The sequence below is a fragment of the Haliaeetus albicilla genome, chromosome Z (genome assembly GCF_947461875.1).
Source record: "Haliaeetus albicilla chromosome Z, bHalAlb1.1, whole genome shotgun sequence".
In the NCBI taxonomy this organism is placed as follows: domain Eukaryota; kingdom Metazoa; phylum Chordata; class Aves; order Accipitriformes; family Accipitridae; genus Haliaeetus; species Haliaeetus albicilla.
The window spans coordinates 10664062-10678385 of NC_091516.1; the positions used below are offsets into that span (position 1 = coordinate 10664062).

The window sequence follows — 14324 nt, forward strand, 5'->3', positions numbered from 1 at the left end:
CAAACCCCATTACTGGCATGGATATAAGAAAAGGAACATGAGTGAATGATGGGCATTCTCTACAGGCCGGGGAAGAACTTCATCATCAAAAAAGCATCACTTCCTTGCCTATGGGATGTCTCCCTATGGAATATCTAGTCTGTAGCAATGACTGCATGCATCTAGTTCAGTGTATGGTAACCCATAAATGCAGAAAGACAGATGCTATATTATACGTGGGAAAGGTCTGACGGACATCTTACATTATTATATCATCAAATGAAGAATCCCCGTTGCATATAAAAAATACAGCTTTAAAAACAACTCATCTGAGCAATGTATTATAATGAAACTTTTCAGATCAGTGTTAATTATTATGATCAGTCTTCAATACCAATATATATTTTGGGAGGGATGAACTTAGATGTCCAATGCAACAAAGTGAACCAGAATTTTACAATGAAAAATGTGCTTTATTCAACTAGTTCTCAACTGCCATCATTTCCTAGAATTAGTAGTACTTCAAATAGAAACATTTCCTTTTGAATTCCCTCTGTACAATTTCTTAAAATTGAAAACTGTAACTTTTAATAATGTCTATGAGTGACTCCTTTATACAAATGGGAACTTGGTTATGTGGGAAAGAGTTGAACTGGATCACGCCAACTATATCTGATATCCAGCTTATCCCTATTTAGTGTATTCCATTTGTCAAAGAAATGACAGACTTCAACTGTCTGGGAAATGAAATTTATACCTTTAGGGCCTATAAAAAAAAAAGAACGTTGTAGTTTAATAGCTTTCCTTCTTCTATCAGCTCTGCTTGTGAAAAAGATGATGCTGATGGTGGCAGCAGTATGCCTGATAAAAAGCATGTCTGTGAATGGAAGCCGCGATTCCTGATGCAAACAGGAACTCAATGCCTTTTCATGAGCTGATAGTATTCTCATTTTTTGTAAATATTCTTTCACTTAAATCACCTATTCCCTTCCAAGAAGGCTCTTCTACTTGCCCTGGCTTCTGAACTTAGGAGGAAACTGATCATTAGGTGCAGGTAATTTTGTCTGATGCTTGGAAAGGAGTTTTGCAGTTACTGTCATGTTATTTCCAAAGACAGTAGTGGCAGCATGCCAGTACAGCCAAGTTGCACTCTTATGGTGAGGACTGCACATGAAAACACATTTCTGTCCAAAGTACCAGTTTTATTTCCATCAGAATATGTTGGTTATATTTGGCCATCATCACATTAAAACTATGTCTTACAAAATCACGTTTACAATTAGATTGGGGTGGGAAGGCAGGGAAGAAAGCAAGAAACATAAAATACTCTTTGTGGAGCCACTGCTATAATTCACTTACCTTTTTCAAACTCACTAAACAGATGCAGACTGTATTTCTTTCACTGGCTTAAAAAGCATGTCTAAAACTACCAGTGTAATTTTGTCCTTAAAAGAACAGCCAGATGAGCTTGGAGAGAGTGAAAAGTCTTCTCAGGTGACACAGGAGTTTTTCTATGAAGTCACCTTTCCACCCACCATCTCAAGGAAAGATGTTTAACCCAGCAGCTCTTTTTTTTTTCCAATCATTATGGCTCCTCTTTTTCCCAAGAGAGCACCTGTATTACATTTAAGAACTGTGCAAAGTAGCAATACTAAGAACTTTAAAATCATAATTGAAACTCTCCTGCAATTTCTGTATAGTCTGTATACGTCTTAAAAAATACTAAGGCAGCACCACATCTGACTAGTGCTCTGTGCCCATTTCATTTACTAACATCTGTAATAGAACAGATGGTTTTTTCCTTGGCAATCTGTTTTTCCTTATATCTGAAAAAAATATCTGAGGTAATTATTTGTAATACACATCCAACTTAAGATCTGACCTCAAAAATCAAAGGGAAGATAACTAGTCTCAGCTGCACTGAATAAAACAGAAATAGATAACCAGAGACCCTGGAGTATAAGCAGAGGGAAGGATGGTAATGTGAACTTCTCATCTACCCTTCCTTTATCTTGCGAAGCAACAATACTGCAGGTCCCTGCAATTTCATTTGTATTTAAGATGAGGTTACTGATTTGTTGGGCGGTTCTAAACTATGATGGTTATGGCTGCCAAAACACTTATTACTGATGTATCTGAAATGACAGCAGTTATTTTTGTGAGGCAGCCAGGATGCTTCTGTCCTCATTTATTATCCAAACACTTACAATTCAGAGAAGACAGATCCAAACCAATCTGAATGCTCCCCAGTACTGTTCACTGGGGTTTATTTTGTATACCATGTACTTTTACAGCACTGAAGTGATCTGAAATGTGATACTTGAGTGAACTGCTTTTCCTCATTAACAATCAATTAGCTCCACTTTCCAACTGTAGTACTAATGATCTGCATATCAAACCATTTCCTAGCTTTCTTGGGGTTTGGAGTGTTCAGAACTGCAGAGAATGCTAATGTTTCTTTTCTATAAATAAAACAGCAGGGTATGTTCATTTTTTAGTCACTTACTGATTCATGTGGTATACGAGTTTGACCTAATTCTTTGAAAGCACGGGCTCTTACTTTGCTCTCCCACTTGTTTAATAGTGTAAGAGAGAAGCATATCAGAGACTGAGAATCTTGAGTCAGGTGAGGCAACAAAGTTACAGGAACACAAGCAAGAGAAATACTGTAAAATCAACCACTTGATCTTCTTGTCCATTATCTGAGGCTGATTTAGAGCTGCATAACTACAAGTAACTCTTCAGGAAAAACAAACTTTTCTTTCTAAGAGAGAAAAGAAACTTTAACCTGAAGAAGTTTTATTGTACTAATTATTTGCACTAGGAGAGACAAACATACATACTAAGAGTGAAATGGGTCATCTTCAAGCTAAGTATCTTGACCAAGGTACATTGCTACAACTTCCTCCAGTGCCTCAGCATGTTAGACACACTGCTCTCACAACATATATGGAGAATGCAGCAAAGGGCAGGGAAGGGTCATAAAGTGCACCAGTGAAGAATACTTTAAAAATTTCTAACAGTGAACCTCTGCTACACAGAGAAGAGATGAAAGGCATGCTTGAACAAGTATTCTTGTACTAGATATAGACCTAAAGCGTGAATTATAATTTGCTTGTAAAAACTGCCAGTTTATTTTATTAGATACCAACTTTTTCGTAACCTTTTTATTCATTTATTTTTTGTCGTATGTTGTACTTATTCTCATAATTATTTAAAAATTGTCATTTAAATCTATATACGTATTTCACATAGCTTAGAATGTCTATTTACATTGAAAAAATAAGAAAATTGTCAGCTTCCCTGTTTACCACAGCTTTCAATTGCCTTAGTGACATTTGAACATGTACAAGGAGGAAAGAGAAGGAAAACTCGCATGTTTCAGCATTATTTTGTTCAACAAAAGGTGCATGAATGTGAACATAATCTACTACTAAAGAATAAAAGAATTTTTTTTCCCTACAATACGAGAGCTATGAACTACATGCATCAAAGCACAATTTCTGTGTGGACATACATGGTAATTTTCTTAATTATTCTCATGTCTACTAGCAATTAAATATTTGTCAACTGATGTGATGTTATGGTAAATTTTTGGAGAACATACAATCTTCATATTTCATGGTTATATAGTAACAGAAGGTCAGCACTTTTTCCTTGCTTTTTCAACTATATGCCCCATACCATGTCATAAGATAAAGTTCTCATTTTATTATGTAGCCTCGTCTGTATATTCCTAGCCAATGTTATAAAAGTATTGGTTATAGGTTCCTAACAGCACACAAATTGCAACTCACCCTTAAATGACATTACAAATAAAAGAAAAAAGGATAAAAAAGTATGGTCTTGAAAAATTAGTTATTTTAATTTAGGATCACAAACATTGATAGCATTTATTGAAACGACCTCATATTACATTGTTCCCCTTAACGGAGGAATCAAGATTAATTAGTTACTTCACTTTCTATTGCCATTAATGTGAATTTTAACCTTAACTGCTGATTTCCTGCATTTAGAGATTATTATATGGTTTGGAGCATCCCTAATCCTTTATTCTGAAGTAATGCAGAATTTAAAACTTTTACTTTGGTGAAACATATTACTGCCCTGAAAACTTTGGAAACAAACTAATTCAATAATGGTAGCTTTATAACAAGCATAACTGCCATGAAATTAAACATAATTTCAGCATACTTTTATGATAACATTTTTCCCATTTAATTCCTAACCATCATTCTTCTCTCAGTTATGACTGATGATCAAACACACCATCAAATACAATTTTTATATATTAGCATAATTAGTATTAAATAACATATGAAGCTCTTAAAAGCACAGCAAATTCTAATTTACTAAAAAAAATGCAGTTTATTCAGAAACCTGAACTTTCTTATAGGGAAATGACAGACTTCTATGGGAATATTAGAAAAACTAGAGCACAAACTCCTCCTCTTGGTTTACACTTCCATAGTTATTCTGTTTTCATGCCACAAGAGTAACATTAAGTAAGGTTTGTGTGCTACACAAAGCCAGAGTATGAATGCATCAGGTCTCTACACTGTAGGTCAAAGTGGAAAGTATTGGCTCTAACCAGAAAAAGCAAACTTCTGAGCTCAGGTTTCCTTTGAAAATTCATGACGCCCTGAAGGTTATGATAACCTTCCTCTTGACCCCATTTATTCTTCTTACACTTTTGTTAAAAACTGTGAAGTGTTATTTCATTACTTTTCCTTGATAAGAATGCTTTAATGTTAGACAAATTATTTTAGTATTGTGAATTCTAAACTTCACATAACACAGATATTTAGACACAAGCCTTTTTCATATTGTAAATAGAAATGTCACAGAAACCAGAATTGTTTTTCTAGCCTTATGACATTTCATTTTATATGCATAAAACATCATTGAATTTGAAGTCCCAATGAAGACTTTTTTATAGAAGTTACATGCTTTCATACCTGCAATATTACAAAGGCAGGCATAAAACAATGTTCCTTTAAGAAAAAAGATTGGGGCGGGACGAGAGAGCGAGAATATGATTATGTATGTCTTACATGGCTTCTCCAGCCAAAAACTGGACACATTTTATTTTGGGTTTATTTAACTAAAAAACGTTACTTAAACTGTACCTAAAAACTTAAGGCATTGGTCTCAATCCTAGGCATCTAGCAGGACCCCAGGCATCTAGCAGGGACAAGTTTTAACTTGTTCTGGCTGGCGTTCAGGTGTTCATACACTGTAGATTTGAGACAGTCTGTAAGCCCTGCTATACTTGAAGATGAAGATGGAAGACATCATCATCACATATAAAACAATGACGGCATCAACTGGAGATCTGTTCATGGGAGAACTGACAGGAGGTGGTATTAGTACAATTCATCCCAGTCGTATTTCAATTATTTTTGAAAGCTATTTTGAAGTTTGGTATATGTGTCCCCATTACCTCAGATTGGAGCATTTGCCTTCTAGTTGTACAAGACATACATTCCTTGACAAGCATTTCTTCTAGAAAACATCTCACTCAAAATCAGGTCCTATAATGCAGCTGAGGTTTGACTGATTGTGGTGGGTTGATCCTGGCTGGATGCCAGGTGCCCATCAAAGCCGCTCTGTCACTCGCCTCCTCAACTGGACAGGGGAGAGAAAATATAATGAAAGGCTCGTGGGTCTAGATAAGGACAGGGAGACATTCAGCAATTACTGTCATGGGGGACTAGACTTGGGGAAATTAGTTTAATTTATTACTAATCAAACCAGAGTAGGATAATGGGAAGTAAAACCAAATCTAAAACACCTTCCCTCCACCCCTCCCTTCTTCCCGGGCTCAACTCCACTCCTGAATTCTCTACCTCCTCCCCACCAGCAGCGCAGGGGGACAGGGAATGGAGGTTGGAGTCAGTTCATCACACGTTGTCTCTGCCGCTCCTTCCTCCTCAGGGGAAGGACTCCTCACTCTTCCCCTGCTCCACTGTGGGGTCCCTCCCACGGGAGACAGTCCTCCGCAAACTTCTCCAGTGTGAGTCCTTCCCACAGGCTGCAGTCCTTCATGAACTGCTCCAGCGTGTGTCCCTTCCACAGGCTGCAGTCCTTCAGGCACAGACTGCTCCAGCGTGGGTCCCCCATGGGGTCACAAGTCCTGCCAGAAAACCTGCTCCAGGGTGGGCTCCTCTCTCCACAGGGCCACAGGTCCTGCCAGGAGCCTGCTCCAGTACGGGCTTCCCATGAGGTCACAGCCTCCTTTGGGCATCCACCTGCTCCGGCGTGGGGTCCTCCATGGGCTGCAGGTGGATATCTGCTCCACTGTGGACCTCCATGGGCTGCAGGGGGACAGCCTGCCTCACCATGGTCTTCCCCATGGGCTGCAGGGGAATCTCTGTTCCAGCACCTGGAGCATCTCCTCCCCCTCCTTCTTCACTGACCTGGCAGTCTGCAGGGTCTTTTCTCTCATGTGTTCTCACTCCTCTCTCCAGCTGCAATTGCACAGTTTTTCCCTTTCTTAAATACGTTATCCCAGAGGTGCTACCACCGTCGCTGATGGACTCAGCCTTGGCCAGCAGCAGGTCCAACTTGAAGCTGGCTGGCACTGGCTTTATTGGACATGAGGGAAGCTTCTAGCAGCTTCTCACAGAAGCCACCTCTGCAGACCCCCACTATCAAAACCTTGCCATGCAAACCCAATACGCTGATCAAACATGAAGCTACTGATCACTGAAAACATAACCAGCTTCTGAAAGTTACCCTAGGATTTCCTAGATTAGAAATTTCTACTCCAGCACTGAAGACTAACTTTCTTATATGGGAGGAGGGGTATTTATGCTATTTTTCTACTTTGCACATAGACTCAAAAAGGACTTTAAAAAAGGGCTAGAATGGCAGGCACATCTTAGCGGTATGAATTGATTCAGAAATAAATACATGCTTGAAAATATTGTTGCTCTTCATCTTGAAGCCAATTTACTCTGTTAGACTATAATCTATTTTATTAGTATTCCTTACACCTTTTTTTCATCAAGATATGACTGCCAAACTCCTCTGAATTTCAATTCATTACATCTTCTATAAGTTAAAACAATTTTGACTTTTCAGAAATTACTTTAGCTACCAGCCTTTTCTCCCTGCTCCTTCTGTACAGCCCTCAATAGCTGTCTGTCTTCAGTAAATTCTTTTCTTACTCCAAGTTTTATAGGCAGCTCTCTGTTCTAAGTCTAGTCCACTGTCCTTGAGTTTTGACATTTCCTTTTTTTCCCCCCTTTTATTCATTCTTTTTCACTTTGTTATTCAGTTTCCAGATCTCAGCTAACTCCACAGGACTGCAACAATGAACTGCACAATACTTTATTCTAGGGATATACCCCTTTCAATGGAACCTGGAATTCCTTATCAGCTCAACCAAGCATCCTGTACCATGTGCATGGGGCAAGCTAGGCATTTTAGAAGTATCCAAATTAAAAACCATAGAGCAGAAAGCCACCTAACTCAGCTGGTAGGGAAACAGAAAATGGGACTGGATCTTAAATCTCACAAATTGTCCTGAGCATAAGACCACATTCAAGCCTGAAAATAGTTCCTTTCTTCACTAAGAAGAAAAAGTCAAACTTTGCTTGACAATGCAGGGGATATGCATTCAGTTCTCACTCCTGCCATGAGAAATCACTGGTTGCAATTTTTGCTCACCAGAAATCTTAAGCATTTCTTCGGTGTGAAACATATAATGATAGGAAAGTAAGCATTCTGTAAATCAAGTATCATAAATCAAATTTCTAGAGACACTATTCTGAAGGCTAAAGGGCCCACTCAGAATTTTATCTGATTCACGGAAGTACTAAGAGTAATACAAGGCTGTTCTCAGAACCATGCATAGGGAGAAACAACTATAAAACTGTTAGTCTAACACCATTCTTTAGGCCCTCAAGAAAGAATCACAGAGTTAATCACAGCGTATGGTTGTCTTCAAGAAAAACAGCTGTTTATGAGTCTCAGCTGCACACAGCTTATCTGCACCAAAACTGGGTTATACACACAGAAAAACTACAAGTGGTAAGGAACAGAAGCCACAAAAATATTTTAAAAAACACTTATAAATATTAAACAGAAAGTATGACTGACCATAATAATCACACTCACTCTCTCACTCTCTTTAAGTCTTCAAGACTAAGTGTTTTTCTGGATAATATTTTTCAACCAAATGGAAGTTACTTGGATCAATACAAGGTTAAGTGAGTTAAATTTAATACACTATGATATACAGAAAGTCAGACTGAATGATCTAATGACTTCTCATCACTCTATAATTTAATTGAGCCATGCTTCCATCAGGGAATCTTACACATCCAATTTTGGACAAACTGTGGATAATCTATCAAAATATATGTATTATCATTACCGTTCTCTTTTAATCACAAGAAAATTTTACTCCTCAGTTCAACATTTTTTTAAAAACTCAGTATTTCATGGCAACTATGTAACTAATAAAAACATGATCTTTCAAAGTACAGTCCTCCCATTCTAAATTAATTGAGTGCTTTTTTGTTATATGTTATATATTCAGTGTAGACATGTTCCTTAAATGCTTCTATTTTTCATTTGATAATGAAGCCAATTTCCTATTTCCCATGTATGTCTGAAGAGAAAAGCAATCATCACAGTTCAGCCAAAGAAGAAAGCTTACAGGGCTCCCCAAGACAATTGTTTTACTCACATATGCAAGTACCTTCTTGTAGGTACTAGGAAGCAGGAAGTTGAGAGGAAGTAACAACTTCCTTGATTTAGTCGTGGAGGCATTCAGTCACAGTGTGGGTGAACAGGAGGTGATGCGTGGATAGCACAAAACATTATAAACCTTGAAGATTTTTTGCCCACATATTCTTTTAAGCTTTTACTGAAAGTATCTACATGGCATGTTCATTTTTAACACCAAGCTTACAATGCAACTTTCTTTAACCACTGTGCATTGGATAAAAGCCAAAGGAATATGATTTCTACTTCCTTTTCAAACAAGCATTTGACATGTCATGCCAGCTACAGGATGAGGTGAAAGCCTCAAACAGCTGAGATTTCAGAATTTTAAAAGACTTTACATATAAGCCAAAAGATATGGAATGTAGAAAACACAGATGGTTAAAGAAATTCCTGTGACCACAGGACATACGCTATCGCTATATTGTTCTTCTCAGATTCTAACCAAATTCTAAGCTCTTCAAATCAACTGTCAGCATGCCAGCTTTGCATGATAAAATAGCTGCATATATTTAAATTATTTTCATGTATCAGTGGAATAACCTGCATAAAATATGTAGCTGCATGACATATGGATTAGAATGAAGATGTGGTATTGAAAGATAGTTTTCTGTGTTAAACATGTGACAAATTTGCAGCAAGGTCACCTATAAGAGATGTTATTAACAAGAATTTCAGAACTATGAAAATCACGTCAGAGTGATTTGGGTGAGCTCTTTCCTCAAAAGGGGAAATATATTTTCCTTTACCCTATCTTTTTCAACACATGCAAGTGAAGGAAAAGAAGGAAGGAAATGAAGATGAGGAGTATTACCTGTGTTTTAAATTATTTTTGTTCAGATCTTATAAAATTGCTTTTGGATTCTAAAATTCATCTACTTCAGTAGAACTACAGTGTTTTTTTCATACATGATATAAATGAGATCATACTTGACCAGTGATTATCTTGCATGATAGGTAGGCTGGAAATAACTGTTTACTTTCAACTCCTTTTTTTGATCAGCAAATTGATAGCTTCCATTTCAGTCTGCATTGGAACTTTCAGCAGCTGCATCAGCTAATGTTTGGAAGAACATGTCACCCGTAAGTCAGTGTTGGTCAACTCAATGTTGGTAAACAAAGAAGGAAACCTCTTGATAATAGAAGGTACCTAGTCTTTTTAGAGTCATCACAATGTATTAACACTGCTGTTTTTGAAGGAAGACATGAAATATTTCCAGACCAAACTCTACTCAGATTTTATCAGTCTCATAACATCACGCTCTTTAAAATGGTATGCTGATGCTTAAAATGTAACAAGTGATGCTATGACTCCTCTGTGACTGTTTTATATACTTCATGCTTGAGTGAAAGATGACTAAGTGTATGAATACTGACAACAGAATCAATGTTTTAATGAAAATAGCTTGAATTACATTTAAGACAAAATAATAAAAAGCAAAAAAATTACCTTTTAACCTTTTTTGCTTCATAAAGAAAGGCAGACAAAAGTTGGGGGGGGGGGGACGACAAAATTTTCAAACCCAGATATTTAAAAATATGAAACAGAGTGGCAAGGTTGTGAGCCAAATCTCAAAAGCACAGATTTAACTGGAATCTAAAATCAAAGCATAAACAATGACTCTTCAGTTCTAAATTTAAGCCTGTGGTAATATATACAAAATAAAATATACTGCTACTCATGAATACTACATATAGAAACACAGAGCACCAGAGTAGAGACGGTACAGCCATGCAGGAAAAAAAACCCCAAACTATTATTCTATTATTAAACTAATATTAAAAAGGTGATACATTAAAAAGTATTCTTTTTTTAAACTCACTCACTTGTGACCAATCTCGTGTGCAATGGTAAAAGCTGAACCTAGGCCAATGTCTTCATTAATGCTGCAGCTCCTTTCAGGCTCACACATTCCAGCCACAGAGGCCAAGCCTGAATAAACAGAAGGAGACACAAAGGGTCATGCCAAGGTGTTTCAGTCTTAAAAGCCCTAGTTATAAATGACTGGATTCTTTTTAATAACCTCTATGCACAGAAGGAGCAGTTGGCAAAAGGTTAACTTTCTAGTCATTTGCAAAATCACTGGGGGGAATTTCACTTTGCCGGCTAGACATTAATATTTTTTGAACTGCAGTCAGTGCTGGAAAATGTCTAGACTAGGGGTTAGATTTATAAATTTTACTTCTGGTAACTTGGGACCACCTAGTAACTTGAGCCAGGAGTGGGAATTCAAGAAAGCATTTCTATTTTAACATTCTTGAGCCTGAAGAAAGCAAAATGTATCCACATTATTTTTCTAAAGAAATCTGTTTAAGTTTAGTGGGTTCATAAAAACATACAAGCAGCTTTTTTAGCTATGAAAAGCCCCACATGGTACGTTAAAAAAATTAAAAAAAAACAAAACTGAATGCATCAATGAAGAGAGAGGAGACATGTTAATAACAAGCATTCATTTAACCATGAAGTCTTTTCCATTTATCACCCATCATCTTCTGGAATTAAAACCTTACTGTATTACAAGTGCTTTTAAAAACCTTCTCTAGAGAGAGAAAGTCACTGGCATGTACAGAATATGGCTCTTCCGTATCTTACACATTCTTCAGCAACAGATTATCACACAACATACTGCAGTCATAATTTAGTCCCACTAGAGAAAGCTCTAAACATTGGATTTATTTAATGTATTCCTCCCTAGAGTTTCTTATCTGTAAGCAGCAGTAATCCTTTCTTTAAGGAAATTACCTGCTCAGTTAACTACACTATAACAAAAAAATGACTGAAAAAAGTGTAACTTTGGTTGGGGGGTGGGGGGAATGGGGCAGGGAGAGGGGAAGAGAGAAATCATACTCTTTATATGAGCAGGCACTTCAAGTTATTCTGTTTCGACTAACAGTAAGCAAGTAGTAAGACGACAAGTGCTTCCTGGCTGTGCCCACATTAGCAAGTAATGTGGAGCCGTACGAATGGGTCAGCAGCGTGAAGCACTGATACTGATGAGGCTCCTCACATATCTGTATGTGGACTGGACACTCCAGTTTGGACTAGTTTAATCCCACAGGCTGAGCATACTCACTACACAGGTGGTTCAAAGCCTTCTAAAGGTAAACAGTATTACAGGATATCATGACAATACAGTCCACGTAGTGATTTTGACTGTAATGTCTCCCGTAGGCACACATGGAGCATTTGGGGAGTATGTGTTCTGACTCAAGTTTTCTCCAAAACAAATCTAGTTTGCACACATCAAAACTACTCTGATAACCAAATTGACATGGGCAAAAGTTGACAATGTGTGTCTAGAATTTGCATCAAAACAGTATTACTGCTATAAACAAATCATGGGTGTAGACACATCCACTGAGAACAGGATAAAACATCAGAAGAAAAAAGACTATCCATGGAGAAAACTCTGTCAATTTTTTGCAGTTGTGCAACCTGTAGAAAAAACAATAATTACAGTTCACCTATGCTATTCTAATTGAGCAGAACATTCTGAAGACAACACAACAATACTTATATACAACTGTCATGTTCCCCTGCAAAGTCCACCACATTTGAGCAACAAAGTCATCTGTATCTTCAGGTCTTGTAACTGAGCACTTGCTTCAGTGACTTACAGGACCAGATTAACGTAATTCCATACCGTGCTTGCAGAAAGTGACAGAGATCAAGTCAAGAACTCAGTTTATGGCTCAGATTTAAAAAAGGAGTTGTCCTTCATTGGAGCCACAGACATGCTGCAAAGACGTCTGAGGTCTATCTTTTCTAAGAGGTTCCATGAATGATTCCTGTTTTAGGTAACGGGAATAGGAGAGGTGTGTCTCTGCCACACGAAAGAAACCCTTTACTTCTTTGTCTTCCTAGAATACCAATGATTCAGGTTTCTTTTGACCTTTTGAGACCTCTCAGACTTTTGTTCACAGACTCCTTAAATAATATATGCTTAGCTTTAGTTACTGGAGGTCAGTGGGAGTTAAGCATATTAAATGCCTTGCAAAAGAGGGCCACAGGGCCTTGTCTCTTCTCCAATTCAATGCCTATAATGCAAATAAATTGTCATGGTTGTGTTGCCAAGGGTCCTATAATACTGAGTTGGAACTGATACCCTATGTGATTTTTCTTAAAAAAAAAAAAAAAAAAAAAAAAGTCAAGCCTTTTGTTTAATATAACATTTGCCAAAGTCTATCCTCTGTTATGCTGAATTCAAGTGAAGCAGAATTTGCCTTTACACCAAAGCCTGATACAGTAAGAACTAGTACGCTAATGATCTGTGTTAAAAATATCACGTAAAAATATCAAATAGTTCATACGTGAATATATGCTCTTTCAAACTTCCTTCTTTTAACGCTTGCAAAGACAATTCTATGACACCAATATAGACAGTATCTTCAGTTCTCTCTCCTCCACACAGATGTCAAAGAAAATCTGTCACATTTAGAAATTCTTCAGCATCATTTGCCTTTTACTAAAACATGCTGTGCATATTGTTTATATTTGCAGCAGGCAAAATTCTGGTACCTTTCCCCAGGTAAACTATATCCCTGTGCCAGAAGCTTTGTGCTGATTTGAGTGGGACTTGTAGAAAAATTAAAATTAGTTAAGGCTACCAAAGCATACAGTACTACAGGGAAAGTCAAAGCAAATACAGTTATGAGCTCTGATTGAGAAAAGTATTAATGGGCCGAACTAGCTGAATTAGAATTGTTTCTTTACTTCTGAGAAAGAGGCCTATGAAAGGATGCAAATTGAAAAAAAACTAAATAAATGTCACATTAGTCTTTGAATAATATTTCTTTCATATATTAAAGTACTATTAAAGGTAATAACTATACTATAGTAAATAACTTTTAGCAACAAATTTACATATGGAGAGAACAATAGCTCTCCATCCTGCACCTAAGGTTGCTGTGTGTGCTTCTCTGATGTCAAAGCATTGTTTGAAGGAGTTTCAATGTTACTGTAATTTATATCACTGTGGTATTTTTCTCTAAGTCTGTGAAAGGAACAATCTGAAGTTGTACTCCCTGTGTACAACACAGCAACAGTGTAAACCTCAAAGCTTGTTTCTTTTGTAAGTGGTTTGGGTTTTTTTGTTGTTTTTAACTTTCCTGAGGTCTTTTACTTGTATTTTTTTTAACTAGATCATGGACACATGTTAAATGGAAAAAAGCCAGCAAGTTCTCTTCTGTAAGAAGTAAGTTTGAGTCATCTGCTAGGTTTTATCAGAACTACAGCTGCCACAGAAGAAATACACAGCAGCAGCTCACTTAATTTAAACTTCCAGCAATGTATCAAAGCCGATACCCACTTAGGTTACCTTTTATTGTTCATGTTTATAAAACTGCAAGATTTTGGAAGCATAAACTTAAAAAGATCTAATCAGTCAATAAATCAATAGCTGAGTATAAAGCAAGGGAACAGCAAATACAAGCTGAAGTTTCTCTTTATAATCTTACCCAGTGTTCCACAAGGCTTGTTTTTGTAAGTGCAGATATCATACCTGTTAAGGAGAAAGAAAGTAGATAAAATATGTCAGAGAATCAAATTTGTAAGATATTTTGTATATTTATCACATATTTGTATCACAGTTCAAGTTGTCAGACCGCAA

At 37.1% G+C, this 14324-nt stretch overlaps 1 protein-coding gene across 7 annotated transcripts in view; it reads right to left on the reverse strand.

Moving 5' to 3' along the window:
- The window catches only part of ADAMTS6 (ADAM metallopeptidase with thrombospondin type 1 motif 6), a 158704-nt gene that overhangs the window by 85920 nt on the left and 58460 nt on the right, over positions 1–14324 (reverse strand). For all 7 annotated transcript variants that reach the window (XM_069777017.1, XM_069777019.1, XM_069777016.1 and 4 more), the window contains 2 exons: positions 14173–14216; positions 10543–10648 (listed from right to left, as the gene is read on the reverse strand). In XM_069777017.1, coding sequence (XP_069633118.1) covers positions 10543–10648; positions 14173–14216 — 150 coding nt within the window. The remainder of the gene's footprint in view (positions 1–10542; positions 10649–14172; positions 14217–14324) is intronic.